The sequence below is a fragment of the Oryzias latipes genome, chromosome 22, assembly GCF_002234675.1.
Source record: "Oryzias latipes chromosome 22, ASM223467v1".
Classification (NCBI taxonomy): Eukaryota; Metazoa; Chordata; class Actinopteri; order Beloniformes; family Adrianichthyidae; genus Oryzias; species Oryzias latipes.
In genome coordinates this window covers 7,279,253-7,305,562 of record NC_019880.2, presented here as the reverse complement: position 1 = coordinate 7,305,562, position 26,310 = coordinate 7,279,253, and the positions used below count along the sequence as shown (strand labels likewise).

Here is a 26,310-nt window from a genome sequence, read left to right as displayed (position 1 = left end):
AAAAATATTGATCCGCAGAGAGAAAAATACAAAGTTAGTTGGTTGAAATTCAAGATTTTTATAAATCCTAGCTTTTCATAAATCTTAAACTCACATTTACGCCAGTAAAGGGTCTGCTGGGTTGCAGTTAAATATCAAATCTGAACTTATTTTTTATCTTTTTCCTACTTTTTAAAAGAGAACACCTTTTTTTTTCCTAATCTATATCATTGCATTCTGATTTGTTTCCTTCTTCGCCCCCAGAAAAATATCTGCAGTGCTTCAATTAGCCAGCTCCATGCCCTGAAGAGCTGCACCATGCAATGCTCCCTGCATGCTGATCCACCAAATGCTAAGTACTGTCACAGCATATGATACCAATGCCATTAGCCAGGTGGCTTTCATTACCCAAATTACAGCTATTGTTTATAATTAATTATTTGTAAATAGGAAGATTGTGAATATAATTGATGGCCTGAATTTCCCTCATCTCCTATTAATTAGGCTGATGGGATTTTCAAGGCTTTTCATTTTCATTGCCTTTTTTTCCGCCTCCTTTCTGCACTTCCTGTTCTATTTTTTTTAAAAATGCTATAAATGACCAACATTGCACCGAAAGGCAGTTGTACACTGCAGAATTTGTCAAATTCAGCCGTGGACATCCTAGCTTAATAGAGCCTGAAGCACTGACCAGACAGCCATACCAGCTCGGTGACAAAGTGAAAGTCTCTAATTGTTTTTAATTTAATCTACTGTTTCACTATTTTGGGTGCCAGTGCATATTAATGTTGCGTCTTATGTTGTAAGGACGGGTAATTAGGTTGGGAGTGAATGATTCCCAAACCGCTCCTCTGTCACCCAGCCGTCTGTTTCCCCATGTTTGAAATTATTTTCACGAGAGAAGATTTTTGTGCCTTAAGTCAAAGTGAGGTTGTCTGTGTCATAGACTTTTGAATCAATGTGGTGTCAAAGTTTTTTTGAAACGTAGAAATACATACAATTTAAGCTTCATTCATTTAAGATTTTCTGAAGCCCCTGACTGCTAAGATATTTATTTTCTAAGCATGTTTACAATAACTTTTGTTTTAATAAACTCATAACTTTATTGATATATTTTTTAAAGAAAATCATGTATTTTTGTCATTGAAAAAAAGTCATTTATTGCATTTTTTTTTATTTTTTCTCTTTAATATGTTGTATCCGTTGCCTTTGTCACTTTACAATTTTAAAGTGCACGGTGGCGCAGTGGTTAGCGCCATTGTGCACCACGCCACAGCAAGAAGGCTGTGGTTCAAGTCCCAGCTGGGGGACCTGAAACAGAACACCAATGGGGGACCTTTCTGTGTGGAGTTTGCAAGTTCTCCCCGTTTTCTCCAGGGACTCCGGCTTCCTCCCACCATCCAAAAACATAGGTTAATTGGTTACTTTAAATTGTCCATAGGTGGGATTGTGCGTGGGTGTGTGATTGTGGTCTGGCGACCTGTCCAGGGTGTCCCCTTCTTTCACCCGCAACTGGCCGGGATAGGCTCCGTGACCCCGAGATGGAACAAAAGGATCAGGAGACAAACTTTACAGTTTTAAATTAAAAAAGAAAAGCCATGAGCTCTTGTATTGCTTTACACTACGAAAAAATATAAATGGAGCAGAATAATGGATTATATCTCCACAAACATACGGTAAATATTTTATTAAATGAGGTGAGTTTTAGCATAAAATGAAAATGTTTTCGCAGTAAATGCACGTTGTGTATAAAACCTGCCATGATTTATTGTCAAAGCCCAGTAACTTTAAAAACGGATTTTTTACGCACAAAATGTAAAAAGTCTGAGCTTTATTTTCCTTTTTTTTTGCGCTAACTGCAGTTATCGCTTCATGTTGCTCTCTAAATATTTTTTCATGTTTGCTACATTTGCTACAGACTATGATGGAGTTTAGAAATTAAAACACAAGTCCCAAAAGTTCTTAGTGAATTTAGAACAGGTATGTTTTCATAGATATTAAGAGCAGTTTATGTCCATTTAAACAGTTAAACAGTTTAAATTTAGCAATTAAATAGTAATTATGCTCATTTTAGAGAGTAATCCATTTAAAAACTAACAGATGTCTGTTTTAACTGGGGAGTCTTCATGGTCCCATGCCAACAATAAAGCTATAATGTTTCAGAAATCCTCAGGTGGAAGGTTGAAGTGTGTAAGAATTTTCTTTTTTGTGCTCACAGTTGACCATTTAATTATCTGCCTAATTGCTGCTATCCTTTCAACCCTAAACTTTATTTTAAAACTCATTCTGTGCTTCTGATATTTAACTGTTAACATTTGAACCATAAAAAAATAAAAAATTATATCCAAAATGTCAAAATATCCCTTTCTTTTAAGAAAATAGGTTACATGTCTTTAAATAACATTACTGGCCAAAACCATTGAACAAATGTAATAACTACTGATAAAATGTCACAAAAGAAATTCTTATCTTTTTTAGTTTTGCTGTCGATTTGGGTTCAAATCTTCAAAACCTAAAATAAATGTTTACCCTATTTTTGCAGATTGGAGCCTCAGGTTTGAAATATTTATATGTACATTTAAAAGGCTTGTGAAATATCTTAAAAAAATAATAGTTTTCCAGCATTTATATTAAATTATGCTCATATTTGTATTCCTATTATTTGGCTATTTATTTAGTACATTTAAACATCAGAGGAAAGTAAGAAGATGTTGTGGGGATTGGGAATGGATATTTCTGGGCCTGCAATTCCCAGACGGCCTCGCCTGTTTTCCAGGTTGGTCTCTGCCAGGTGTTTGACATTGACTTGAGCTAAAGGTGAATGTTGCTGATGGCAACCCATTGAACTGTGAATCGCAGCTTTTTACAGAGAGGGTTTAGATTTTTAAGGCCAATCACTCGCAATGAAAAGAGATTCCTAAAAGATTCGCACACCTTCATTGATAAGAGATAAAGAAAAGAAAGAACCATGATTTGTATTGCTATGGCAATCAAGTTACAAAAACGCTGTATAGAATAATTCGATTTTGAAAACAGAGATATTAAAATTTTTGATATAATGTGATCCATATCTTAATGAAAATTCTTAAAAAATAAGGAAGGACTTTCTCCCAAATTGTTGTTGTAGCATGAGAATGATGATAAATATCTATGACTTGCTTACATCATCGATCCATTTATTCAGTCTGGTTTCTTTTAAAACATTTTAGATTTTTTCTATTCTTTTTTATTTGGATCAATTTTTCCTGGAGCTTGCACTTTGTGGATGGTTAGCACCCATCTTATTGCCATCTCTCCTTTTAATTGTCATTAAGAATAAAATCTGCGTCAGTTTCTTTTAAAATGCTTTGTAGTTCGTTGTTTGCGAGAAGACAAGCCAATACCAGCTGTAAGTTTTTAATATTTATTAAAGAGTTATTGAGCCCGGAAGTCAAAAACCAAACTGCTTTTGTGTGTCTTCTGCTCAAATAGTGCTGTATCGTGCTGTGTTTTACAGCAATAAAATGTTGTGATCCGCTCATGATATAATAATCTTAAAATAAATAGTGCTAATCATAATAATGAGAGTACTAAACCTTTGATCCCTGTTGGGGATGCAACATACAATTTTGATCGAGTCTGAAAATACGTGATCAACCCGATTTCCTACCATGTGATTGGATCTGGACATCTCCAACAAAAAAGTCCAAGATTGTCATCAGTTCTGCAATAACTGAATCTGGACTACGGGCGTCCTCATGTACTCCATATGAACTCAGTCATCTACTTGGATTTGTTTTGGTAATTTCTCTCCAGCTCTCCTTTGTCTTGATTGGCCACGATGGAGTATTTTAACCGTATGTGGTTTCCTTTAGTGTAGCATAATAACCACACTAAAGGAGTTTCAGCTATGACTAGAAGAGGGAACAAAGCTATACATTACTCAAGTCTCATACCACACACAACCTTCCCTTTCTTTGTCCCCCACGTCATCTTGGCAGGAATGCTTTGTCAGAGGTGTTCATCTGGAACAACTTTGCCACACTTGTTTTCTTGTTCTTTTAGATTACAGGGCAGCTGGCCCCAGCTTTGAAGCTCCCCTCTCCCTTTGTCTCTGTGCAGTGCACTCTGGTAATTAACTTTGTCCTTCTTTTATTTGTTCCAGTCACTCGCAGTCCACCCTTCTGAGCATCTTCTCCCTGGAGTACCAGGTTAGAAGTTTTCTTCCTTTGTGAGCCCTGACAGGTGCCTAATTGAATGATGAATGTCCCTTTATTTCTTTGTAATTGAACTGCCAGCTTTCTGATTGGTTTGGAGGACCCCCCCCCCCACCACCACCATCCCACACCCCCATTTATTTCACCCCCTCCACCTCCGTCTCTTCCTCCTCCTCACATTCATGTTGAGGTCTTTTGCCTGCCTGAGCCTCAGTGGATGTCTGCCAAGCCTTCCCATCCATCTGTCTAATAACATCTAGCCCCTGCTTATTTGGTGGACCTGTAATAAATTATGCTAAACCATTATTATTCTGACAATAATAATTTCCCCGTGTAGTGCGGCTGCGTGCGCTAAATGTTTGCTGACTCGCACTGTCACTGCTGCTTTCCACGGCTGACAGCGGATGATGATAAATGGCCTCTGCCGCCAGTGGCAGAAGGCAGCACCGGCAGAAATGGAGTCATTTATCATCCCACTGACAGGTGTCAGTCACACTGGCCGTCTCTGTGGAATTACATTTTATGTGTGTAGTAGTTTTTAAATAAGTTGTTTTTAACCAATGCTCTTCCTCTATTATCCTCTGTCCTCTTGCCTCTCTGCAAGGATGGCAATTGAATTGTATGGAAATGGCGGGACGTGTGTCCAATAATGTTACTCCTTGATCGAAAAAGGGGGGAAATGAATGTAAGGTTTGAGTGAGGGGGGTGAAGCTACATTCGAACAGTATTTCCTTGGGACACCATGACCCCCAGCATACTTGTTTAAATTACATTACAGGGAGCCCAGAATCTCTTGTTCTTCAAGAATAGAGAGTGGAATAGAGAAGAGTGCATTTTATTAAGAGGTCGGGACTTGAAACATTCATTGCAGCTATAAAAAGCTGTTTTACAGAAACATCAACTTTTGCATGCATTTAAAAAGTTTCTCCACTATATATCATTTTGCTACTAGGACAAATCTTTTTAGTTTTTTATGTTTAGAATTTATCTCTAAAATTATTTATTTCTTGTTTTCTATCTAAATGAATACATGTTTTTCTTTTTTATAGAAACGAACTAAAAGAACAATATCAAGACATCATGCAGCAGATGTCATTGAAGGTCACTACCAAAGGTACCATTTTATTTAGCATTTGTTTTTAATTTGAGTCTCTATTGTAACCTTTTTGCGATTTGTTTGTTTTCCCTTAATGGCTCCCACTCTTTTACATCACCTTCTCCGTGTCCACTCTTTGACCAGGGAAGTCTTGCCAAAGAAGCATGACAGAAAGTAGGCCACCATGACAGTTATAATTTCCCCCAAAGAAATCCCTCCCCTCAGGATTCTTTCCAGACCTCCACTTGCACCTGCTAAGCCAAAGCTCTGTTTTCCATGTCAAACTTGGAACTCAAAAATAAATAACAGACACAGGGTATTTACATTCCATTCCTATAATGTTCATATGTAATTCAGGGAACATTTTTGAAATAAAAATGAAAAAGAAGGCCATAAAAAGAGACCATTTTTTTGCTGTTATTTATCTTGTTGGGTCATTGTTCTGGGGGAATAAAGGTTAGTTTAATGTTCTTCTAAGCCACAAAAAATAGCAAACCTGAGACAATCTGGCAAAGACTTAAAAAAAAAATTAACTGGGGAAGGGAACAAAAAACATTTTTCTGAGCAGTGGGGGTTAACAAACTATCATATGCTTGTCTGGTTTCAGGGAAATTTGAAGCCCTCCAAGCAGTGCTGTTTTAACCACACTCAGTCTGCCATATGCCACCCAGAGCAGAGTCATCAGGGGCATTAGCATGTCTAGGCTAGCCTGGTCTAGCCCCCTCTACCCTTCTGTCTGCCTTTGTGGGCTGTTTTTATCCTTTTCTTTTCTTTTAAAAGTCCACTCATGTTTTTATCTGTTCTATGAAGGTATCTGAATGAAGCAAAGGCACGTCCCACCGCTCCTGTCCTGCTGGAGATGGCCAATGAGGTAACATCACAATCTTTATGAACGTCTTTTGTTTCTTTTTTTTAACCTTTGACAAAGGAAGGTCATACTTAAACATCCATATTCCAAAAACATCTTTTTCTATTCAAAAGGTGGGCGATGCTCTTTCAACAAATATATGAGTTTGCTTTGACTTTAAAGTTTTCTCTCTTGCCTGTTAATCATTATCAAAATTGGTCAAATGGCCCACTCTTTTACCAATTATTTAATGTAATTAGCCCCAAGCTCTATTAGGCAGATGTGTAAATACCTTTTCTGTTTTATTATGTCATTTTCAAAATTGCACTTCAGGCAGAGTTGTCACAATCCGTGGACAGGTGAGGACAGGGTCATCGGTTAATTCCTCTCCTTGTCCTTTTGCCACTTATTTACTTTAGGAGGTTAGAGAAGGACTCTGTTTTGGGAATGTGAGCCAAGTAAATCTGCATGAAAGTTATAATTAATACAGAAATAACACTATTAAGAAAGAGGAAAACAAAATAGATTTTTTTCTTAGAATTTACTATTAGGATTTGTTTAAACTAATTTTTTATATAATTTCTTACACAAATATAAAGTCACTTTCCATTGATGCTGTATTTGTTTTACTTCTAAGGTTCAATTGTCTTATTTTTTATTTAACAATATAGTATTACAATAAATTGTGAATAAAATACTGCCATAATGTAATGCATATTTCAGAGATCACATAATAATTTTAGTTAAATCAGCTCTACTATTTTATTTATTCATGTATACAATCAAACACTTATTTTGTTGTTGTGCTTTGTTATTAATAGGGGTATACTTTTTAAAATGTTAATTAGCTTCATTAGTGTTGATTCAAAGATGAGCTTAAAATCTGAATTATCATGCTTCAGTTATAAACATAAGGCTAACCTCTACTATTCATTCCTTATGTAATTGATTGACTTTTTCCCATAAAAGGATTACATTTAACACAATGATTTCTGTCTATGAACCCCTAAACTGCCATTTTAATAATCTACTTAGCATTTAAATCCACCATTTATGGACTCCCAGAGTGCTGATTGATGTGGCTCCAAATCTTAGTGACAATATATTATCAACAGATGAAAATCAATAACGATGAAAAATATTTATGGATATTTTTTGCCTCTGAGCTGCTCAGTTGAAAACCATTGAAAACGGATGCCGTGGAACTGTGCATTTTAGCTTTTCAGCACAAGACAACCATATTTTTACAGCAGGGATTCACAGCTTCCAGTCTTGGTGTGAAGTGCTGCTGCCTGACTTTAGAATCGACGTGGACTCATGATTAATATGAAAATTAAGCAGATGCAGACACCTGAACTAATCAGGCGGTACTTATACAGACTGAGCCTCGCTGCTAATGTTGCCATTTTTCATGTGTCAGTTCTGATGCAGGTCACTGGAAATCTGATGCTCTCTTGTTATCCAAAAGGATGAATGGGGGGCAGACCAGTAAGGAGACAGAGGAAATATAGGATAGAAAAAAATACTGTAAGAGTTAGGAGATGGGGAAACAAGAAACTAGCACCATCACTTTAAAAAGAAAAGTGGTATTTGATATTTATTCCATCCCTTATTCGTTATAGACATGCAAGGTTTGTTTTACAAACTGATTCATTGATGGAAAAAGAAAATTTAAACAAATACGACTTAAATTAAGAAGACATTGTTTGGAAACTCCTATTGTTTTTATTTAATGTGGAGAAATCCTGTTGAAGATGAAACACTTTGTTCTAAGCTAAAAAGAACAAATCCAGTTTTGGTCCCACTTGTGCTGGCAAGAATAAAACATTTTTCTTCTCACAGATTGTTTTTAGTAGGATGTTTAAAGGGTGGTGCTCTTCAACCAGTGTTTAAATGCAGAGATGTTTTTTTGTGGAGAATTTAAAGACCCACTCTGATGATAATCATGTTTTTACCATCTTCTTGTGGCGTTTTTCTGGTGATGAAAGACAGTTATGAAGAAAATTTACCTCAAAATTGCCCTTTTGAGGATTTCTTTATTCAAATTGTTGTGAATCAGGAACAAACAAATGGAATGGGGGCTCCTGCTTGGAGGAGGGACCTACCCAGATGACCCACCACAACTCAACAACTGCAGAAACCATGTCCTAGAAAATGACAGTTTTTTTTTTTTTTTTTTCCTAAAATTAGCATAATCACAATTAAAAGACCACTGGGAGCACTTTTGAAATCACTCAAAGGATGTTCAGAGTGGGACTTTAAACACCAATAATCTTATATTTCCTCGCATATTATTACTACTACGGTATTATTATACAGAAAAAAATCCAGTCATGTAAAAAAGTTTAGCACACTTTTGCATATTTTATTCTTAATCCAAGCTACTTTTGTCCTATTTTTTCAAACTTGAATTGCTTATATGGTTTAAAATGGAGGAACCTGCAACGTCCTTACAATAGTTTGGTCAGCAGGCACCTTTAGCATCAATCATTAGTGCTCCCTGACTTGTCATGGCTCCTTTCTTCTCTCGAACCGAAAACACAGCTCCCCTCTTCAGGTGTTTTTGTGTTCAAAGCAAACTGCAGCCATAGGTAGCATCTTTCCTATCAGAGGCATCTTCCCCACAGTCCCCAAGGCGTGTCCTGTTGTTTGCTGCTGTTTTGCCTTGGTGATCATGCTATGATTAAAGCTCTCCATTGCCTTTTGTCTGGGCATAGCATGAGCTGCTGTTTCTTACAAGATGAGAGACTGGAGATTTCTGTTTGACAGAAAGGAAGGCGATTCACCGTTATAGCTGGGCTGTGAAATACTGGATTTCTTGGTCCTGTGGGAAAGGTTATTGCAAGCATGGCTTTCAAATAACTAACTGAAACAGGGATTGTCACAAGCTAGGGTCAAGGTTGGAAATTGTAATATTATGGTTTAAGATCATAAGGATTGTCAACTTATTGTGATTGTGACATCAGCTAAACTATTAGTACAGTTTTAGCACTAAAATTCTTAGCCTATTTAAAAGATCCCACTCTGCCTCCAGATGAAGTCAGGGGAATAAATATGAAGGTTTGTAAATTGAGCATTCATTAAGAGTAGCGGTTCCTCCACACGCATGTATTTAAGTGAAAGGAATTCTGAGAAGACATCATTTCATGTTTTGAGTCATGCCGATGCAGGTTTTTGTTTTGTCTTTAAGGTGGATCTGTCTCCTGCTCTGATGGCTCGGCTTGTCCTGGACAGATTTCTTCAGGACATGAACGGTGAAATGCGTATGTAAAATTCCTCATTTTAATTATTTGTGTAATCTTGTTTTTTTCTTTTTTTTTTCGGTTAGTCCAGACTGATGTCTATCTTCTGTGTTTCAAAGTTCTCCTTTCGTTAATAAGAAACATAAGTTTCAAGTACCTGCAGCATATAATCGGAAAATCCAAGAATAACCAACCCCCAGTCAACGTTCGAATATTATTAATAATTTGTTTTTTTTCGTATGTTTGTTTCTGTGAAAATGTATTTTCTTCCTCTTTCCTGTCAGTCTGGGACCTACAGTGTCCTGCAAAGACTGGATTTGAGATCCTTCTTTTTTTTTCTTTTGCAATATTCAGTATTTTAGGAGTAATTCACATAATGACAAAAATCTGTGCTTTAGATTAAATCGAGAAAGAGGTTATGTGGATGTGTGCCATGTTTAACTTCACCACAGAATAACCATTTGTCAAAGTCAAGGATCTGATTGTTTTAGATTTACTGTTATCCACTGCCTGTCAAAATACTAGACTCAGAGGCTTGTAAAACATCGAGGAAAGCCTCAAAGCATGCTGCCTGCACCCTGTTTTCTACAGTGATAACATGCTTAGTTATTGTTCAGAAAAGAGTTGAAGCAGATTAATCTTCTGCAATGATTGTTTAACTTGAGTATGCTGGTGACTATGCACATTTACAAGCTAAAAAGAAAGGTTACAGTCGTGACTCTGTTGAAAATATAGATTCAAATCAGGCAAAGGACACGTGTCAGAAACGCAATAATCTACATCCAATAAGTTGCTGGAAATCCACAAGGTGAAACCTTTACAGGTGGTTCCTTCATTTAGCTGTTCCAGAATAGCTTTCTTGCAATCTTACCTTGACCCAAATGGCCTTTACATATAACTTAGCTCCCATGTGACTTGTGATCAGATGGTTATGTCTGAGTGTTTATATAGGGCATCCGTGTTGTGTTTTCACCATCAGACGGCAACAAAGATCTTTGCTGGTGATTAGCAAACTGGTTAGTTCTGTGTTTGTTTGTAGGTTCAGATAAGAAGCACTTACTGGAAAGTACCATTGTTTTTTTTGTAACAGGGGTATTTCTCAGACTGGATGAGTAACATTACCTTTCTTCCTTTTTTTTTAACCTCCAAGTGTGTCTGTGTGTGAGTTGTACTCACATTGAGTAGACACATGAATAGGGCCTCTGGGACTGAAGAATAAATGTTCAATCACCAGCTTCAGATCAATACATAGTTTTAAATTGTTTTTTGCACCGTTCTTGTTTTGCTTTGCCTGTTGGTTGTTACACCCCCCACCCCACCCCCACGCCTCGTCCCACCACACCTCAGAATGACGACAGCATCGCCAACCTGCCGACCTTGATTCAGCGCAGGTATTGGAGACAGCCATTATGAAACACGAGGAAAGAATGCCTGCTTGTAAATTAATCAATACTTTTAGATCAGTTTGATCTGTTATTGAATATGAACTCAATATCCATAATCATCATTATTTTATGAAACCAGACAGTATACGAGGGAATTGGACGAAACTGGGCCACTGTAGATGAAACTTGTGTTTTACATATTTCTGGAGAAACGCATTTTAGTTTAAGTATTTATTTTTTGTCCAATATTAATGTTTAAGCAGTTAACTTAATTAAAATAAATTATCATTTGGTGTATTGTAAACATTCATAAACGATTGACATAATTGAGCTTAACAGAAAACAGCACACCAGAAGACAAACAAGAAATCATAAGATTTTTTTATATTGAAAGTCCTTTTTATATCCTGATATTTTCTTTTTCTGAATAAACAGTATGCACAAAATTAGGTTAGAATTTGTTATAAGTACTTTTTAAACATAGATGTTTAATCACATCTGCCATTTTTATTTCCACTGCCCTTTTTATGTCACTTTTTTAACTGTGGGTTTCCCCTTAAAACCCAAAACTAAATACGACTACAAAAAAAAGAGGAAAAAATATAGGAAAGTGTCTCTCATATGGTAGTTATTTATATGAGTTATGTGTTTTATAAGTCCAGGTTTTGGAACTATTCGATTTTAACTAAGTAAATTTAAACATCAATATATTATTTTTTCTTTTGTATTAAAATATTTCTAAAGTTCTTTGCAAACAAATGCATAAAATCAAGTAAAAACAAGGAAAAGGAAATTTATAACATTTGTTAATCAAAACCTTTCAGTTTGTTGTTTTATTAAATTAGTTTTTGAAAATAAAAACTAAAAGCTTAATTATTATAAGTTACTAAGGAGTTCTGTTGTATTTTGTTAAATTACACAAAAAAAACCTTGTGAAATTATTAAATGTCCAAAATAAAAATAAAAAAAAAACAGAAAGACATTTATATTTGTTGAAATTACTACAAATGTTGGATAAAAAAGTTTATTATGGTTATTTATTTGAGCACTAGCAAAAAAAAAGCTGTTAAAATTGGGCAGTATGGTATACATCCTAAAAAAATACTTTGCATTCCGTATGCAAATTTGATTGTTTTGTTCTGGACATGCTATCAAACAGTAAAGTTGTCTGACATTCCAATTCTGTTATTAGATACCTTTCAGAAGCCACCAGCAGACAAATCGGGGGAGCTCGTGCTCTTTCTTATGCCCCTTCTGCTATCTCCTCATCGTTCTTTCTATTCCTCCTTTGACAGGAGTTGATATGCCTCTAGATTTAGACATACTTTTCTGAGGAGGCAATTTTGCTAGCTATTTGACCTTTTCCATTTTCCCAAGGCCCGGTTCCAGATTAGATTGCTACTCCATGTTTTGTGACTATGTGATTCGACTGGCTTTAAGATTTATTGTCACATTCCTTTACAGAAGCCATGTACGCAAGGTTATAAATGTCCCGTGTTCGATTTTTAACACTGTGAGAACGTTAGTGTCCGCTCTGATCCTCTAACTTCTTGACAGAATTCATAATCGCTTTAGTTCTTTGCAGATAAAGCGTGATGATAATTAAATATTGTATCATGCTCTATCCAGACAAAATATCTCAGTATCCACTCTAGCTCTTCATGCTCCTCCTCTCTAGTCTTCAAGTGCCCTTCTGTTTTCTCTTGCACTTCTCCACTCTTTTTTATATATATATGTGCAGCCTTTTTTTTCAAATAATGGGAGCAAGAGCTCTTCATTAGCAAGAATGGGGGGAATAAGTACGCTCAAGTGTTACTGCCCACGTGTGGATCTATACGTGTATCTATGTATGCAAGGGGTGGGTGCGAGGGAGGTAAGCAGCACCGTGGCACTTCACTTGACAAGTATACTAATTACTTCTTTTCAGCAAAGGAGCTCCAGTCTGACTCTGCCACAGTCTAATGGCCTGACCCGAGAAGCCTCTCTCCATTGCAGAGCCACCCTTGGTCTACCATTACTCTGGAGAAACACACACATACATGTGCACACACACACTAAAATGTAGAGTCTCATCTCATCGCTTTCAGGAGGAATCGGGTGGAAGCAGATCAGTTCTGCCCCAGTAACCCCTTCAGGGACTGGGCTCCTCCTGCACAGGAGATTCTACCTTATATTATCAACTACAACCAATACAACACCTCAGGTAGTTAAAAACATAAATATGTTGTTTTTTTTCTCGCTTCCTCTCATCTCCTACTCTTTCCTATCTTCTGTTTTTTCAAAGCAGAAGGATAAATTTAAAAGGAGTAAATTGGAAAATCAAATGATGGCTTTAGGCAGCCGCAGAGATTTGCAGAGCTGTCGGCCAGCATTGGAGAGCCTCATCCATCATGTCCCACAAGTAGTCAATTCCTCTAGTATCTGTAAATGTTTTCAGATATTAGCCAATTTATATGCTCCGAGATTCATCATGGAAAATCAGCTTTAGCGGCGCACATTATCAGGACCTGTCTCTCCCTTGCTCCATGAAGTTTGATGAACGAGTGGCCCTCCACAGCTCAATGGCTTGCGCATGGGGTGTGGGTGGGATGGCATCTACAGGAAATGGCTAACAGCCCCCCACCCCTGGAAAGAATTGGGTTTTTTAATTAATAAACAAACTTGCAGAAGAGCTCATCAGTGTCAGGGGCAATAACAACTGCCATCCATTACTGTTTATTACAGTACTCCCTCAGCAAATTTTGCAATTTAATGAGGTTTCTGTTTATTTTTTTCCTTTTGAGATAATGACTTTTTCAGAGTAAAGGCAAGTACACACAAATGACACAAGTTAGCAATGGAAACTCCAGGCACTGCTGAGTTGCACTTACCCTGTCATATCTTGATGCCCTTGTTTAAGAATCAAATATGAAAGCAGACTCACAATTTGTTTACAATTGTTTTCTTTAGCAAATCCCTATGGAGGTGTAGTTTTTCTCATCTAATATTCGTATCTTTTCTGTTCTTCCTGCAGAGAGGCAGAGGGGTGATACAGCACCTTTGTACGATTTTATACCAACATGGCACAATTACAATAAATTTGCTGAATGTTTACAAGGTGCAAAGTTGTGCTGCAGGGCTTTGTTCTCTGCGTCTGGTGTTCTTCAGATTATGCTTTTCATTTTCCTGCATGGGGTTTTATATGCACTTCTGAGTGTGCCTTGAGTCTGTGTGTTTAAACAGGAAGGCTGGGTTCTGAGTGTGAGTGTGGTGTGTCACAGAGGTGTGTTGTCATGCTAGGCGGGGGCGTCTTTTAATAAATGTATGCTGATGTTGGAGGCTGCAGCGACGCGAAGGATGCAAGGGCTCTGTTGTTATTTACTGCTGTGTTTGTGCACAGCAGCGAATCCTCGGCCTGCAAATGGCATTACAGACTGTGATGAATGAGCATTAGGGTAAACTCATTTTAAAAGCATCCTGATTTATTAGCAGCCTGGCCTTCCATTTTCATCAGGTCAGTGCTTGGCTGAAATCCCACAATGTCAGCGCCAAGGTCACCTCTTTATGGCTATTTTTAACCCCATCGCTCAGATAAATTAGGAGAACAGTCTCATATCACTTATTATAGTTATTAAACAAAATATCAAAGGATTGTAGAGACGATTGAGACAGAAGTCCAACCCTTACAAGTCTGTGTTATTTGAGACACCAAATTGTGATGGTGGTCAACGTCCAATTTCAACGTCCAATTATGAGCTCTAGTAAGACAAGAGCTTTAATGGCTAACGCTTGCCTTCAGGGAGGTTTATTACAAGCTACTGTTTTGCAGAAGCAGCGTCAAATCTATAAAACGACCATTAGGAAGAGGGGAAAAAAATCAATCAAAATGCCATTAAAGTGGAATAAGTTGCCAATATTGCTGATGTGGTTGTGGGTACTTTGATTTTCCTTCAGATTATTAGGCACAGTCGAGTAGTGACTTTGTTAAGGGAAACCAGTGTTGTTGGGGAGTAATATGTCTCCTGGCTTCATAAAGTTTGCTCCCTCATATTTCCCACTTTATTGATTATCCATTATCATTTGTCATGAGGTGTCCTAACTCAAGGGGAAATATAACCCTCTTTCTTCACTGCCGTCTGCACTGCACAGGAGCACGGTATGGATCCGAGTATGAAGGTACCAATCTCTGAGAAAAATGAGCAATGAAATAAAGCGCAGTCTTGTGCCTTGCAGCTCTGAGAGGTTGTGTTGGGTTTTGTGTTGGGGGAGCGTTGTAGCTCGCAGAGACCAAAACCAAAAACCGTTTACAAGGAAAAAAATAATGTGACAGAAAGATAAAGAAAGAAATATTGAAAAAGAAGAAATGTTTTTTTTTATACATTCACCATTTTACACATTGTGTGTCATTTCAATGATAGTTAATATAACTACTCTAACTACTTCTTCTTTAGAAGTAGCTAGAGTAGAAAGGAAGACGTAGCTCACATGTCACTTAATGTATTAGAAATTATTTTTGTGTTTATTTTCCTTTTTGTCTAAAATAAACTATTACACATTCAGCTCTCAAGTGCTGATAAAAGCGCTATTCAAGCCTGAATAATGAATAAAATCTTCAGGAATATGTACTGGGTCTGGTATATTTATGTATGTATGTATATTGTCACACAGTAATCCAATCCATATTATCCAGATCTTCTTCGAAATGATTTAGAGATTTTCTTTTGCTGATACAGTAGCAGCAACTCAACCTGGTAGGCTTCCTTCTCTCTGATTTATACTGTTAACAGAGAAAGAATGGGGATGATGGATGCAGAACGGTTAATGTTCATAACACAGATATGCCATGTAGACTTTTTGGAAGACGTGTTGAGAAAAAAAAGTATCCACATTTAACTGAATTTGAGTGTGTTTTTCCCTATTCCTTGCAAGATATAAAACATTTTTTGCCATAATGTTGCTAGCCATGTTTTGTAGATATGAACTTTTTGTTTTGATGTTTTTTTTCTTTTTTTTATTCAGTTTCCAAACCTGTCCTGAACAGCATGTTGAAAGACCCATCACTAATTCCAGACCAAGTTCTGGCCAAAAATATCTACCAGGTAAGATTTTATATATTCCATAAATTTAGAATAACATGGTTATAATGAAATATTCACTTGTTTCATAATCCATATTTTTACATAGATTCTCACATTAGAGTATTTTACCCACTTAGTTATGAGATGTTCTTAGAGAAACTAACACCCACATCTGGCAGCCATGTTTACCATACAGGTCACATAACAGTTTTTGTAATGCTAACCAAACTACTAGCACGTCTTGTGTTTCCCACCCCATCAGCTCCCTCACCTCTTGTAACACTTCTAGCCCCTTTTTGCCATGCCTTAATATGTCTTTCCCCTCTTTTCAGTGCACAATAAATGACTGCTGTTATGGACCGCTGGTAGACTGCATCAAACAGTATCCTATCCCATAAAATGTTAAGCCTGAAATTGATGAGGAGCCATTGAAGGGGGATAAGATGTGTCTGGCTTCACCTGAAATAAAAGTCCTGCTTCACAGAGGAGGTGTTTTATTCTGTCTGCAATCCAACTGTGCCCATTGCAGCAATTCAAAGCCAAGGGATGGAATGGAACCAGAGGATAGATGAATCTGATGAATCTACATTTCAAATCTATAGAACTATTTTAAATGTATTCATTTAAATGAAAACATTTATTTTAGGACTATATTTAATATAGGATTCATTAAAACACCTCATATTGACACCAATATGCCTCTTCACTGTATTGTTGTCCTGCCTCTAATCTAGTGTTGCAGTCTTGGTTAGTAAGGCCGTTGCCCTGCAGAGAGGCTGAATGGGGGACCACACTTCTTGAGGGAAACCAGCTGGGAAGCACACCAACTATTTCCATGGGGAGTGCACTTGTTTAAATGTTTTTAAATGTGTATGGCATTGTGTCTCCCTAGCCTTCATTGTGTGTCTTCGGTTGTGTTGTTCTGTTCTTAGCCAGTCAACCCTTTCGCACCCTGCCCTCCTCCTTCGATTCTTTTTTTTTTTTTTTTTTTTTGCTTTTCTATGGCAGCCCTTTCAGTGTTTTCAGCAAGCCTGTTACTCTGCCTCAAAGTTCATAATAACCGCCCCACTGCTATTTAATTTCAAAGACTCACATGTGCACTTAAGGAAAATGGCTTATGTGTTAATCAGAATCTATTTTTTGCCCTTTGTGATTGTTAATGCCACACTATGAGAATATAGATTGTCATATAAAGTAATTAATTTGTTACCTGCAACTTCGCAATAACCCATGTTTCTTAACAATTTTAGAAAAGACCGTTTGATTTTTCTGGAGCTTTTTTTTTTGGAGAAAAAAAATTACTGGCTAAAGATACATTCAATAATTCAAACTTTCCTTACAAACTATTATAAAGTCATTTCCTATGGGAAGAACTGTCTCGTGATTTTTGACTCTGTGAAAGGTACCTTTTACAGTAAATTGCATGAATTTGTATTAATCCCCCAAATCATTCAATGGGGGTTTTGGCTCATTCTTCCTTTTTGATTAATACAGGAGTATCTTTGCTCTTTAGTATTGCTGATATTAAATGTTGTATTGGCATGCATTTATTCTGTTTTAAATAACTTCTGTTTTGTTGTTTTAACCAACTTTTGGATGCAGTTAAGTCAGCATTTACTACACGTTTTCAGTATCTTAGTTAAAATATACAACAGTGCTGTAGATGTACTGTATTTTGGATTCCTTGACTTTTTTTCCCAGTGCCATCGGCGAAGAGCATGAGGTTCTCCTGCGTGATAAGCTAAAAGAGAGGAACCTCTCTTTTCTGGGTAAGCCTTTTTCCTTTTTTCCTATTTTCAATGTGACACTAAAAATGTTTCTTTATGTATTTTTTGAGAAGTTTACTACTTCTTGGACTCCAAGGTTTTTATTACTACTTTGTTGCCAAGTACATGTATTGATATCAGAATGTAATACTTTTTTGTGAACAATTTTTTATTGCACCATTTCAGAAAACAGTACAAAACATAACTTAAAGAATGTAATACTTTGAGGAATGCAGTTGGTTTTCTTTCTAAAAAGAAATGCTTTTGATTTCATATATGGCTATTATTATTCATAATTATCAGCTTAGCTTTTCTGTTTTCATTTTCTTGAATAGTAATCATTTGAAATAGTGTCTTTATTTCATTTAATTCTGGAAAACATTTAAAATGTTGAGATTATGAGCAGCTAAATTAGCATCCATATGTATCTGTAGTAGCAGATTAATAGAAAGATAGTAGTTTTTGCTACTTTAAATAGATTTATGCAAAATAGAGACATTGTTTTCACATTCTTTTAATTAATTTTAAAAACATCCTACAATAACGCTTGTGCATCTTTCATCTGTCTTCTGCAGTCATCCAAATTCCTGTCTCTTACAATCCATTTCAAAAGACAGAGTTGAGAAGGAAACTGTTGGAGGTTGAACTTTTGTGCTGATGATTTGTGCCTTTGCTTTGTAATATGTGAATCCAAAAGGTTAAAAGGGTTCGTTGAATGTAGAGATTAAGCTATAAGAGATGTAATTACTTCTTGGTAATAGTTTTATCTTAAGACCATACGGTAACGCTTTCTTTTACAGTACAGTACTTACAGTGTACTTAAGTGGTATTTACATGGTACTTATAGTGTAACTATTGGGTACTTTCAGGGTACTTACATGGTACTTTTTATGGAATTTACTGGGTACTTACAGTGTGTTTACATGGTACTTTCTATGGTACTTTACTGGGTACTTACATGGTACTTTTTGTGTCTACTCTGTACTTACATTGTACTTACTGTGTATTTATATGGTACTATTTGGTTCATACCTATGTGGTACATACTGGGTATTTATAATATTCTTACTGGGTATTTACATGTTGTGCAAAGGTGTCTTTTATGGTACTTACCACATGTAAGAACAAGGTAAGTACAAATAAAGTACCTTGACCTTTAGGTCTGCACTCGCTGCACGTTTCATGGTATTTACCATGAATTTACCACAGAAACTACCCCTTAAGTACAGTGAAACTGTAACTGTAAAAGAAAGTCAGCCCTATTTCCACTCAACTACATGGTACTTTCCTTACTAAATACTGGGTATGTTCACTTGAATAGTACTTGGTACTTACCTCTTAAGTACAGTGAAACTGTAACTGTAAAAGAAAGTCAGCCCTATTTCCACTCAACTACATGGTACTTTCATTACTAAATACCGGGTATGTTCACTTGAATAGTACTTGGTACTTACCCCTTAAGTACAATGAAACTGTACTGTAAAAGAAAGTCAGACCTATTTCCACTCTATTACATGGTACTTTCATTACTAAATACCGGGTATGTTCACTTGAATAGTACTTGGTACTTACCCCTTAAGTACAATGAAACTGTACTGTAAAAGAAAGTCAGACCTATTTCCACTCTATTACATGGTACTTTCAGTAGTAAATGCCACTTATTACCTTCCCGTACAGTGTACATGAACACACTTGGTCTTCTGACCTCACCACATGAGACAATGCTAACCTGTTGGTAAGGGTAAAGTAACTACATTGTAAAAAAAAATATACTGGCCTGATTACTTCTTGTAACATGAGGCAAGTTTAAAGAGAAACAAGACAGCTGTGAAAACAACAATCTTTAATATGATACATGTCTGCAGCATACAAAGTGTCATCACAATGAAATAGGTTTTAAGTACAAAACAGTACAAAGGAGAATTCTAAAAAACACATTATTGGCCTGAGGGTCGTGCTTTTTGTCCAGTTTGGTAAAGGTGCAGGACTTCTTCAGGGTTTGTAACTGCAAGAAAATTCACAATATGAGCTCAAGTGAACATAAAAAGCATAACGACTTTGATGAAATACAAAATAAATTTTACTTATTTAATCATTTCTGTAATGAGTTTGATAAATCTCTATGAATTTTTTTATCGCTTTGACTGTAATGCTTGAAATTAATCAAGTACTATCCTCATTTAAAAACATGATAATAAATTATTCAAAACTTAACTTTTTTTAAATATTGTTCTAAAAATGAACTTTTTTAAATATATATTATATAATGTCAGGAAAATATGTAAAACAACAAGGCTAAATAATTAGTTTTAATACTAAAAACACCCCGAGTGTGTGTTTTTGTTAAGTATGGCAGGGGAAGTAAAGTTGCAAATTCCCAGCGCACTTGAATGCAGCACAACTACCCCCAAAGTGAACGTGCAGATTAATCCGGAGAACCTCGAGGCGCGCGCAACAGTTTGAATTTCTCTTCATCTGGCAGGTAAGCCAGTGTTTTTTTTTTTTTTTAAATATTGGATAAATTACATGTAAATATTTAAACTGATCAAACTTTATAAAGAAGCTAACCTCGTGATTTCAAGCCGCTATCTCTGTGTTTGAAACGTGACGTAAGAGCCTGTCTACCTTGCTGCAATAATTTCAGTTATTTCATGTATACATTTTCAAAGTTTGTAATGAAAATCTACAAACATTTTTGTTACTTACCAGGAGAGAGGCACCTGTAAAACAAGCACGTAGCCTAAATGATAAAGTCTGTTGTTCTGTGGTCGTTTGACTGAGCGCACGTCTTTCTGGGAAAATCAAAGAAAGGCGTTTATTTAAAATAATGATGACGTACTTCCGTCTTTTTACCGCTTTAGATCAGCTATGGTGAAGAAGACATCCCAGACGAATCCGTGAAGCCACAGGAGAGTAAGCTAAAGTAAGCTAAATCCTCCAAGTGGACATATTATTTACATTAATGAAGAGTTTAAATGCCGTTTCCCCATTTTCTTTTCTTTCGCCGTTTTTATTTTATTTTTATTTATTTATTTATTTTCAAATATGATAGAGACAACAATACCACCCAACAGTGAATGTAAATGTTTGAAAATTAAAACATATTTTTGTGAATAACTGTGTTGAATTTGAAATTGCCTATTTATTTATTTTTTCCTTTTCTTTTACACTGCAATGTTTTTCATGCTAATGCAAATTGTAGGTGCGAATAATATTTATAAAGAATAAATACACACAGCAATTGCCAATTAAAACATTGCTTTTGTCATTCTTTGTCTAAACAAATTTGATTTTTTTATGGCAATTTTGATTTTTTTTCTTTGATTTCTTTTTTGTTGTTCTTGTTTATGTAACTAAAATATAAAGTTGTGAATAATTTATTGTCATGTTCATAAATGAGGATAATTGATTAATTTCAAGCATTACAGTCAAAGCTATAAAGAATTCACAGAAATTTATCAAACTCATTACAGAAATGATTAAATAAGTACAATTTATTTTGTATTTTATCAAAGTCGTTATGCTTTTTATGTTCACTTGAGCTCATATTGTGAATTTTCTTGCAGTTACAAACCCTGAAGAAGTCCTGCACCGTTACCAAACTCTGCTGAAAGAATTTTGATGGACAAAAAGCACGACCCTCAGGCCAATAATGTGTTTTTTGGAATGCTCCTTTGTACTGTTTTGTACTTAAAACATATTTCATTGTGATGACACTTTGTATGCTGCAGACATGTATCATATTAAAGATTGTTGTTTTCACAGCTGTCTTGTTTCTCTTTAAACTTGCCTCATGTTACAAGAAGTAATCAGGCCAGAATATGTTTTTACAATGTAGTTACTTTACCCTTACCAACAGGTTAGCATTGTCTCATGTGGTGAGGACAGAAGACCAAGTGTGTTCATGTACACTGTACGGGATGGTAATACGTGTACATACCCAGCATTTACTACTGAAAGTACCATGTAATAGAGTGGAAATAGGGCTGACTTTCTTTTACAGTTACAGTTTCAGTGTACTTAAGGGGTAAGTACCAAGTACTATTCAAGTGAACATACCCAGTATTTAGTAATGAAAGTACCATGTAGTTGAGTGGAAATAGGGCTGACTTTCTTTTACAGTTACAGTTTCACTGTACTTAAGGGGTAGTTTCTGTGGTAAATTCATGGTAAATACCATGAAACGTGCAGCGAGTGCAGACCTAAAGGTCAAGGTACTTTATTTGTACTTACCTTGTTCTTACATGTGGTAAGTACCATAAAAGACACCTTTGCACAACATGTAAATACCCAGTAAGAATATTATAAATACCCAGTATGTACCACATAGGTATGAACCAAATAGTACCATATAAATACACAGTAAGTACCATGTAAGTACAGAGTAGACACAAAAAGTACCAATGTAAGTACCCAGTAAAGTCCCATAGAAAGTACCATGTAAACACACTGTAAGTACCCAGTAAATTCCATAAAAAAGTACCATGTAAGTACCCTGAAAGTACCCAGTAGTTACACTATAAGTACCATGTAAATACCACTTAAGTACACTGTAAGTACTTTACTGTAAAAGAAAGCGTTACCGACCATACTTATCCTCAATTCACAAATTTGAGTGAAAGTACAAGTGGTTCCATTTAAAATGAATGAACAGTGGTATAAATCGGAATAACCAAAAAGCAGAATAGTTTGAAGTAAATTATCAATTATTTTCCATCTATTTTAGTTTTTAATTGCTGGAATCCTCTATTTCAACTAAATGAATTTAAAGTGGTCAGTCCAGGTATTGTGAGATGGAATTTTTACACACATCTCTTCCTCCTATCACCTCATCCCATCAGCCTCCAAGGTTAGATGAATGATGACAGATAAAAGTCATTCCCTCCATCGTTAAGACCATATCATTTATTTGGACATAGAGCTCTGACCTTTCTTCAGGGCTGTACGAAGGACTGTTCCAAAACTGTCAGAGTTCAAGGAGCACGAGGGCCACTAAAGCAGCCTCACCCCATCAGATAAATGGATTGGAAATAAGCTACCCAACAGCAGGAATGGACCATTAATTTTAATCAAAGCGGACATAAAACGACGATCAGAGCCACAAGAGAATGTCAACAGCCTAGTGGGTGCGAACAGAGGTTCCCATCATGCCACAAATGCAAACACACTAATCTAATCCAGTATTACTACATCCAGGATGCCCCTCTGTACCACAGGCCACTGGCACTCTCACTAACCTGTCTTGAGCTTTCTTTCTTCATTGTTATATTGATACTGCCTCATCCCCATCACTGACACCGCCACCCTCCATCTCCCCTCAATTCCCTTCCATGCCCCATTAGTTGAGCTTGGCTGGAGACAAAGAGGCAGGCCCTTGAAACTGAATGACCTGGTCAGCCTGAGATTTAATGGAGAAATCAGGTGTTTTCGGGATAATGGCCAAAGCCCAGCAGGAGTCAAGGACAATGGCTGCAGCCAGAACAGGCAAGGGGTCAGGCGTGCAGAATCTGTAATGCCAGCCTTGTTCTTTTCCCTGCTGTATTATTACAAAGTGTAGCCAAACTATATCCTAAAGTGCAGTCATTTAGCTTGACATTACAATTTTTGTGCAAAGACAGCAAATGTGCCAAATTTTATTCATTATTTTATTGAACTTCCATTCCCTTTTTGTTTTTTCTTCTGCTGCTATACCATGGTGTGTAATGACAACATTGACTTTCCCTGCACATTTTATTAATGAAGTTATTGTTTTTCTTTAGATGAAAACAAACTAAGAACTATGGGCTATGACAAAACACCTGACATCATTCTTGAGGTTCCAATTGGTGAGCAGTTGCATTTGATTAATTTGTCTCCAAACAAGGACCTTATTATAATGAAGAATTATAACTTCATTTTTAAATTGTAAAGCTAATGCCAGAATTGTTTCATTCATTATAGTAAAACACTTTCAACAATATTCCTACCATTGTATATTTGATTTGTGTCTATTTCCTAGTTTTCTAGATGATTTTTTTTTTTTAAATATAACACTATTTCTTTGTTTTTAATTCAAAAGCTGTGGAAGGACACATTGTGCACTGGATTGAAAGCAAAGCTTCTTTTGGAGATGATCACAGCCATCGCACGTACCTGAATGAACAGTTTTGGAGCTATTGGAACAGGTCTGCTTTTTCCTTTATTTTTTCATATATTTGACTAGGCAATAAAAATGCAAATATCCCCAAAAATCTTAACATCAATTTTTATTTTTATTTTTTACAAACCATTTGTGAATTTTGTCAGGATAAAACAAAACAGTCCACAGTTCACTTCCTTTCTTGATCACATAATGTCAAATTGTGTACTGTTTCATATCCAATCAGAGTCCTGCTCTCAAAAAGAAGAATGAACTACAAATTAAAAAGATTGTATGGATCTTTCCTGGTTAATTAAAAGCTTGCATGTGTGTTTCATGCTGCCCCCTATTAAGTTTTCTTTGTAGCCGTTATATATAGTCTATAAGTCACAGTTTATGCTAGACACATGCTCTTTACATCTTGAAGAAAGTTTTGATTAAAAACTGAGAAAATGTTTGGAATTTGTGTGGTAGCATTTATAGACATAGATGAACATGCAATAGTCTGTCATTCACACATGTTACTTCCATACGTGCCCCCTTGTGACACAGAGTCACAGTTTGTTACTTCAGCCCTGATCCTTATCGACTAGGATGGCCAGCTGAAATGCTGTCAGATGTCACAGAAGTGCCTGTTTGTTCAAGTGTTGCTCTCCGTTCCGAGGCCAGGCAGCATCGAGCTGCCTCACTTTCTGAGCGTTTGTTTCTAGTACATGTGCTTTGGCAGATTAGGGTCTCAATTCTGGAATTTTTGAGATCAAAAAAGTCAATCTTCAAGCTGTTTTTTTAAATTGTTTTTTAGCTACATTTAAGTTTTCGCATCATACAATTCTGGTTAATTTTCAATAAAACATTGTTATCAAAAATGTTGATTCAGATTCTGTTATTTAACAGAATCTAATGTAACTTAATAAATGAGGAACGATATAAGCAAGAAAGCAGGTTAGGGTCATCAAGTGACCCCAATAATGGAGTTATAGTGCCCACTGGACTGTATTAAAATCTTTATGGAACCTATTTTTGTTATTTTTTTTATTTATTTGGTAAAACTGCACAAACTCATGCTGGATCTAAATAGATGGGGGGGGGGGGCGCTCTTAGTGAGGTGTTCACTTTTAAATGGTAAAATAGCTTTTAAGACATCTTTTTTTAGTCTATCCTTAACATTTTTCGCGCAAAAATACAACTTGGTTTCAATTTAGAAAAAAACAGTAACCATAAACAAACAAATTACTTGTCAAAACAAGATAAAATGTCCATTTCAAATGAAAGTTGGCATTTCAAATTGAGAACTATCAGGTATTCTTTGACTTAATGGATAATCATCTGTTAATTTGTATGCAATATTGTACATATGTGCAATTTTGGGAAATTTGACGCAGCATTTGAAATAGCCTTTAGTCTCCCACAAATATAGAGAGATGGGGCAAAAACAAGATATGTCAAAGCATCATTACTTTGTTTCATTTTTTAAGCAATTTCTGTTAAGACTGGGCCTAGAGGCTTGATCTATGGTGCGTCCATCTATTGCTTCATTCCTCAATGTCAGTTGTGAGTCCTTGATTTTAAATCCTTTGGTTTTCTTTTGATTGCCCTTGGAAAAACACCCAAGTCTCTGTAATTACCTTTTTGCCCCGATTGACATTTCCAGTGATTTGCTTATTTTTCATGAATTCCCTCCTTGCTTTAACTGAGATGCTTGCTGGTGTTAATTGTTCTGCAGTTGCCCTGGAGCACTGCAGAGTAAAGACATGTTTTTTAAGACAAAAAGAAAAAAATTATACATATATAACTAATTTTCCCTCTAAAGCCCTCACTTAGTGCATTTATCATCTAGGCAATAGTCTTGCCAACACACTAACCCAATAATGAACCCCTCTTCAGTGGAGTGAGGGGTAATGATGCTTCACTTACAATGCTCTCAAGAAAAAAAAAGCCAAAGGATTGGGGAAAAAAATGACGGGAAAAACAGTATTGTGTAGATTCAGATGATGCATTCAGGCCTAGTGCCTGGGTGAGATGGTAAACCGGCAGCCATTGGCGTATTCTGGCCATCAATCTTAGCCGGGGATGTTCCAAAGCCAGGAAGCCCTCTGCTCTGACGGATGTTCAGATAATTAAGTGATCAATCTTAGCCAACTATCTGAGTTGCATAAAAATTATTCACCTGCTTGTGAATATTAAACACATAATGAGCCTCTTGTGTGTTTTAGAAGAAGTGGGTAAGGTTAAACACAGCATGTAATGAAATATGAACTCCTGTATGGCATCTACTTAACAATCCCACCTTGATTATGGTCTGCTTAAATCATTTTCTACCTGGAAAACTTTTTTTTTTATAACACTGCAGTTGAGGTTTTACTCTTGTACTTTTTTTCTGTAGTTAATTAGCTTAGCTTAGGTTAGTTATCACAATTACAGATTTCTGTATCAATTAGTATTTCAAGAACATAGTGTAAATACTACTTGTACATTTTTAACATAGTATTTTAAAGTTAAATCTGCTCTAATATCTGTATTTGAATTAAATGCAAAAGGCAGAAATGGTTTGTTACTTGAAAAGAATTATATAACTTCCATTTTTAAATGAAAAAAAGTGAATTTTAAACAGCAACACTGTACCG

General features: G+C 36.1%; 1 protein-coding gene and 1 long non-coding RNA gene across 3 annotated transcripts in view; both read left to right on the top strand.

The window, feature by feature from the left end:
* c22h15orf41 (chromosome 22 C15orf41 homolog) overlaps positions 1 to 26,310 on the top strand; it is a 54,980-nt gene that overhangs the window by 8,125 nt on the left and 20,545 nt on the right. Inside the window, exons 3-11 of one of the 2 annotated variants that reach the window (XM_011490238.3) lie at positions 4,124 to 4,169; positions 5,225 to 5,289; positions 6,082 to 6,142; positions 9,309 to 9,381; positions 15,744 to 15,823; positions 16,135 to 16,184; positions 17,504 to 17,571; positions 23,328 to 23,393; positions 23,627 to 23,732. In XM_011490238.3, the coding sequence (XP_011488540.1) occupies positions 4,124 to 4,169; positions 5,225 to 5,289; positions 6,082 to 6,142; positions 9,309 to 9,381; positions 15,744 to 15,823; positions 16,135 to 16,184; positions 17,504 to 17,571; positions 23,328 to 23,393; positions 23,627 to 23,732 (615 nt within the window). The remainder of the gene's footprint in view (positions 1 to 4,123; positions 4,170 to 5,224; positions 5,290 to 6,081; positions 6,143 to 9,308; positions 9,382 to 15,743; positions 15,824 to 16,134; positions 16,185 to 17,503; positions 17,572 to 23,327; positions 23,394 to 23,626; positions 23,733 to 26,310) is intronic. The other variant, XM_011490240.3, reaches the window with a different exon arrangement.
* Positions 19,872 to 21,176, top strand: LOC111946850. The gene is made up of 3 exons (XR_002872633.1): positions 19,872 to 20,050; positions 20,430 to 20,491; positions 21,135 to 21,176. It is a non-coding gene; the product is annotated as an uncharacterized LOC111946850 (long non-coding RNA).